This window comes from Triticum aestivum, chromosome 2A, assembly GCF_018294505.1.
Source record: "Triticum aestivum cultivar Chinese Spring chromosome 2A, IWGSC CS RefSeq v2.1, whole genome shotgun sequence".
Lineage (NCBI taxonomy): Eukaryota > Viridiplantae > Streptophyta > Magnoliopsida > Poales > Poaceae > Triticum > Triticum aestivum.
Genome location: NC_057797.1, coordinates 359,542,758 through 359,548,877, shown reverse-complemented (window position 1 = coordinate 359,548,877; position 6,120 = coordinate 359,542,758). Strand labels below are relative to the sequence as shown.

The window sequence follows — 6,120 nt, the reverse complement described above, 5'->3', positions numbered from 1 at the left end:
TCGCTTTCGGAGCTCTCTGGATAGGAAGGGGCCGGATTTCCGGGGGTAGGGCCCGATGTCTGGGCTGGGGCCGGATGTCCGGGGCCTGTAGCAGCCGGCTCTTCTTCCTTGCCCTTCCTTCGCTCCTGCGCACACTTGGCATTGGTCCTTGGGCTCTCCTTGGTCTCGTCGGGTGTACCTGAGTGTGCACAAGGTCCGCGCTTGAAGTAGCATCCATGTCTTACATGCGGAAAGGGAAGATTTGAAAAGGAGCGAGTTCACCTTTGTGTCCAATGGCGTATGCTCGAGTGTACATGGGGATGATCGTAGGATGCTCCGCATCAACTAGAATCAACGGCTGTCTATTGGTCTGACGAGTGCTTCTAATTAGCCTACTGATTAGAAGTGTTTCCCTAGGCAAAAGTGTTATAAGCCTAGTATTGTACTTGCTCTAAGTCCCATCCACTCCCTCCAACTCGCCCCAACTAAGAGCATCTACAATCAAACTCCTCAAATTGATCGGGCTGGCACAGAGACCACTGGCCGGACAGGAGAGAGAACACAAAAAGTTGACCCAAACCGGACCCCTCAAAGTCTCCTTAAATGTCCGGGCTGTCCGACAGCCCCTCCATCTCATATATGAGATGACTATGAGGAGTGTCCGGACGTGCCCGGTCAGTGGTCATGCGTCCGCCACATAGGATCGGGCCTACCACAGAGCATCTTTTTTCTTTATTATTTCTTCTCTCTCTCTCTCTCTCTCTTGCTGCATGTGATCGGGCATATAAGGAAAAAAGTGAGGTACATGACTGCGTGAACGAAAAAACATGGAGTCAAAATGCACACGCCTGGATGCTGACCTGGCGCGTCCGCGAACGTTTGAGGGGCCAAATTTGTTCAGTTCGGCTATAGATGCCCTAAACACGGTACTCCTTCTTGATCCAAAATAAATGTGGCAGCTTTGAGTTTGCTTCAAATATGGGAAATGTTTCCTGTCAACCCACGGATCGTTCGTACGGTTGCAACCGTCCGATCAACACTTGATCATGCAGTGCACAACACCCTCCATGCCACACTCGTGCTTTGTAACATTGGTTGTGTTGCAAAACGGCCGAGCGCAACATAATTCGTGTTACGAACATACCATCCGTGTGCCACAAGTCCCTCAGACAGACACATGGCCCATATTGCAATAAGACATATGTTACAAAAAAAACTATAACAAAAGCTCTGTTACAGAAAAAAAAATTATGTAATAACTTAACCTATATTAGCGAACCAAGCTGTGCTTGGATGGTTAGAAGGACTGTGGTATCCCCAGCCCACCAGGGTTCAAGTACTGGTGCTCGCATTTATTTCTGAATTTATTTCAGAATTTTCGGCGATGCGCATTCAGTGGGAGGAGACGTTCCCTTTGACGACGAGGTGCCTACGGTGACTTTGTAAATTTCAAAATGATATGCCAGCTCAGTCTTTCGAAGGTGCTCATAAGGGTAGGGTGTGCGTGTGTGCGTTCATAGGGATGAGTATATGCGCCTGTATATGAGCGCTTGTGTCTAGAACTTAACCTACATTACAGAAAATTTCTGCAACACGACATGTGTCGCGGAAATTTTCTACAACACGACATGTGTTGCGGAAATTTTCTGCAACACGACATGTGTTGCAATGATAGAAGGTGATGCTTGTCTATTTCCGTTAGATCCAACGACATGTGAGGCGGATCTTTAAAAAGAACTAGATCATTGAAGGCGCGCATTACCGTGGCTGTCTATTTTGATGATAGAATGGTAGCACTCTCTAACAAAGCCTATCATAAATGAGCAGATGCTACATGATCAACTATTCAACTTATGAAGTCACTAGAATTTGGTTGTGCTCATATAACTGCTCACAACTTGCAAAATCTGTGATACATAAGCATACGTGATTAGAGTCAATGATCTTGCATTCTATAGCTAGCACATGCCAGAAAGATCCAACCATCAAAGCAGCAAATTTAACAAAATATGACATCTCTGGATTTATCCAAAGAAAGTGAGACCAACATGTAAATTTTGATAGTAAACTGATTGATTTCTGAGGCCTAAAATCCGTTTTAGACCCATTCAATCGGTTGCAAGTCTATATGTGAAACTATAAAATGGACTGCAAGAGTTGTATGGTAAAATCAGTGTAAATGCAACCTATCCAGATTCACTATCAATTGAATCATGACTTTTACGTAGTACTCCCTCCGTCCGGAAATACTTGTCATCAAAATGGATAAAAGTGGCTGCATCTAGACGTATTTTAGTTCTAGATACATCTCTTTTTATCCATTTTGATGACAAGTATTTTCGGACGGAGGGAGTAGCAGATATGTGCCGGTTGTGCAAGCCATCTCTTATAGTTCTTCTACCATTTAGTATGCGGATGGTACATATATGTTAGAAAAAATTATTGACTGGTCAATTGATTTTGTTAATCAACACGATGCACTTATCAAGTTGTATAAGCTTCATAGATAGCGTCAAGTAAACTGCAAGATGTAGATTAAAATAAGATGCAAAGAAATACTTACCTTTTCAAGATCAGATTGTTCAAATGTCAAGATTTTTGTACAAAGAGAAGTGAATTTTTGAACGTTTGAAAAAACACCAGCTTTCAAAATGCATATGAAGATGTGTGTTTTTTGATCGAGGTGGTCCATAATTCTATACAGCTAGTAATGCATTCAAAGGAGCTTAGTATACTGGAAAAAAGTATTCCAAATAACAGAACCTGTAAAATGACAAACTTGTATGCACAAGTTAGCATGTAATCATTACTGTATAAGCTTTTTCTTAAACAGAGAAAAGCATCAAAGGCGACAAATTCATCCAGCTCAAAAGCATTGTACACTGTACAACGTAAAGAAAAACACCCTGGAGATTTACAGAAGAGAGGAGAGAAATTACATGGCATGTTCTATACCTATGAGCTGAACCAAAACAGCTAAAAACGGGTTCAATGGAATGATTCAGAACCTAATGAGCTACATTATGAGCAATACCATTGTTTTCCCTAGAGATGTGAAACACCTGCGGCTGCAATTCTTCGGTGGTCCTGTAGAAATGAGCAAGATGCTTTTTGACCGCCCAAGGAACAATGTCAGCAGTGACGTTCCTAGGTGCCGCCTCCTTGGCAAGGGTGAGATTATCTGTGAGGAAAGTGGGCTGCTAGACCTGGAGGAGCTGGGATATGTTGGCTGCAAGAAGAAGTGCTTGCGCTTCTGCCTGGAGTGGTGAAGAAGTGGCTGGGGTAGATGCTTGAATCTGTTCGTGGCTGTGTTGCCATTAGTTAAACCTGATATTTTTGAGCTTTTGGAAGATACATCAGAGTAGATCTTAGCTCTTGAAAGAATAAGGTCAGTTCTAATGGTGTATCCCTGCTGCCCTCACAATAGCCATTGCTGTGATACACGAGCATAAAAACCAGTTGGTACATCCAAATTCAGATACAAGAAAATCAAGATAGTCAGTAGGCTTTAGTCTGATAGGTCTGATATGGACATCTATATGAACCTAGAACTGGCACATCAAAATGATTTTTTGTATATGCATTCTTACGGAAAAACAGAAACCATTCCCATACTTATTTGGAGAATATACGATGGGTGAATCTGCATAGATCAGTTTAACTTAGAGCATGATCAGATCAACAAATAATTAATTTCAGAACATAATTAACAATTGTTATCCATTGGAGATCGGAAACTGAAGAATTCCCAAATGCGCCTAAACTGAAGAACTCCCCAAATCAAAATGCCAATGCACTCCCCTCACTAAGAGCCAATTCTATGTGGCCAGTGGCATCACGCAATGGCCCTGATTGTACTAATTTCTTGTGTCTTCTGAATTTAATACGGATGAGATGATTTGCATTTGAATGTCGCATTGGGTACTTAGGGAAAAAATTATCCATAGAATTGGACTTCGCTCGTTTATTAGTATGGGCAAAAGATGTTGAGGCTTCGGCTCCCTCTACGACGGAATGGTTACGTTTTTTGCACATTGTAATACTACTTTTCTAATTCACCTGTTCCATACAGGAGCATGATATGAATACCAGAGGAACATATTATTTAAGCGATTTGCGGCGTAGTAGTAAAATTGACAACAAAAGATGAAAGGATAATGTACAGAGTAATTACCTGTCCAAAAGCCATTTGAGGGATGATCAACGGCTGAGCACAAGAATGGACAGTTGGAAGCTGCAGAATCTGCCCAAATCAATTGTGCACACGTAGCATGAACATCACCTGCACATATTTTTGTTGGCAAAGGGTATGAGTATCTTTTCTGTGAGACGATATGAGGACATTGTAATTGTCTGATGCAATTTACAGGTAAAATACCTGAGCATATCGCTGAAGAAGATGTAGATCCTGGAGTAGGGTGTGCATACAAAGCCAGGGAGGGAAGCATTATATGGTACCACTGCCCATATGAAAAGCTTGCAAATTTACCAGCCATGAATGAATAATACGCCATGATTGCGAGCTTCAAGGAGAGAGGAGCAGTTTCCAGCAGAGGACCATAATTGCGAGCTTAAGGAGGGCAGCGTAGTTTCAAGCAGGGGAGGAGCCCGCCATTATCTCCCTCGCCCCCACCTTTCTTCACACGCATTAGCGCATCTTGTTCCTCCGGTCGGGATTCACCGGGGCGCTGCTCCTCTCCTCAGGTCGCTGGGAACCACCGGTAGTCTCGATTCCCTAAGCCTCGATCGGGATTGGGCGGCTGGATGGATCGGGATTGGGCGGCTGGATGGATCGGGATTGGTATTGGGAACGACCGCCAGTCTCGTTCCCCTCCAGCTTCGATCCGATTGGGCAAGCAGATTAGGGTTCGGGAGTGGATGGACCCAACGCGTAGCTCGTAGGCCTCCCTCTTTCGAATGGGCTGCTGGCTCGCGAAGGCGCAATGCACCAGAATCGTCCGTTTTGCCCCGTGGAACAGTAGCCCACAGGATAGATGGGCTAGATTAGCCAGACTGCAAAACAGATCGCTTTTTACATTAAATCTGGGCCAGAAACTATCAGATCGCCAAAACGGACGGTCAAAAACCCAAATCATATAGTACCACTACGCATATGAAAAGCTTGCAAATTTACCAGCCATGAATGAATAATACGCCATGATTGCGAGCTTCAAGGAGAGAGGAGCAGTTTCCAGCAGAGGACCATGATTGCGAGCTTAAGGAGGGCAGAGCAGTTTCAAGCAGGGGAGGAGCCCGCCATTACCTCCCTCGCCCCCACCTTTTTTCACACGCATTAACGCATCATGTTCCTCCGGTCGGGATTCACCGGGTCGCTGCTCCTCTCCTCAGGTCGCTGGGAACCACCGGTAGTCTCGATTCCCTAAGCCTCGATCGGGATTGGGCGGCTAGATGGATCGGGATTGGGATTGGGAACGACCGGCAGTCTCGTTCCCCTCCAGCTTCGATCCGATTGGGCAAGAGGATTAGGGTTCGGGAGTGGATGGACCCAACGCGTAGCTCGTAGGCCTCCCTCCTTCGAATGGGTTGCTGGCTCGCGAAGGCCCAATGCACCAGAATCGTCCGTTTTGGCCCGTGGAATAGCAGCCCACATGATAGATGGGCTAGATTAGCCAGACTGCAAAACAAATCGCTTTTTACATGAAATTTGACGGCCAGAAACTATCAGATCGCGAAAACGGACGGTCAAAAACTCAAATCACCGTCAGAGCAGGAATTAGGTGCGGTTACACTGTCCTTAACTAGATGATACCCCGCGCGTTGCTGCGGGACTTTGTGCTTTCCATAAGAAGATTCAAAGAAAAACATATCTGGTATGAATGAATAGAAGATACAACTTGAAATGTTGAACAAAACATTTACATTCTAAATATTGGTTTTGGAGATCCAATGGAATATTTGATATTTACATTTGAAATGTTGAACAAATATATTTCTGCACAAACATAAAGAAAATTATCACTAACGTGCACCAATTCCTCTCCCAAGTAACCATGTTGGATTTTAAGAGCATTGAAGTAATTCTAGTACACTTGGTTAGCCTATGGCCAATTCAAATGAGATATTTGTTCACCTACAAAAAACTTAAAAGTTGTGTGGCCAAATCTTAACAACTGGAAAAAT

At 44.0% G+C, this 6,120-nt stretch overlaps 1 protein-coding gene across 2 annotated transcripts; it reads right to left on the bottom strand.

Moving 5' to 3' along the window:
- Positions 1 to 2,771: 2,771 nt before the first annotated feature.
- On the bottom strand, positions 2,772 to 4,919 carry LOC123188668 (uncharacterized). Of its 2 annotated transcripts, none has more exons than XM_044600882.1 (3): positions 4,358 to 4,919; positions 4,154 to 4,261; positions 2,772 to 3,412 (listed from the first exon to the last, which is right to left on the bottom strand). In XM_044600882.1, exons 1-3 carry the CDS (start codon positions 4,491 to 4,493, stop codon positions 3,375 to 3,377), a joined length of 282 nt encoding a protein of 93 aa, XP_044456817.1. In that variant the 5' UTR covers positions 4,494 to 4,919; the 3' UTR covers positions 2,772 to 3,374. The 2 variants fall into 2 exon arrangements, with proteins under 2 accessions (XP_044456817.1, XP_044456816.1); XM_044600881.1 differs by having other exon boundaries at positions 2,772 to 3,306; positions 4,358 to 4,916.
- Between the last annotated feature and the right edge of the window lie 1,201 nt (positions 4,920 to 6,120).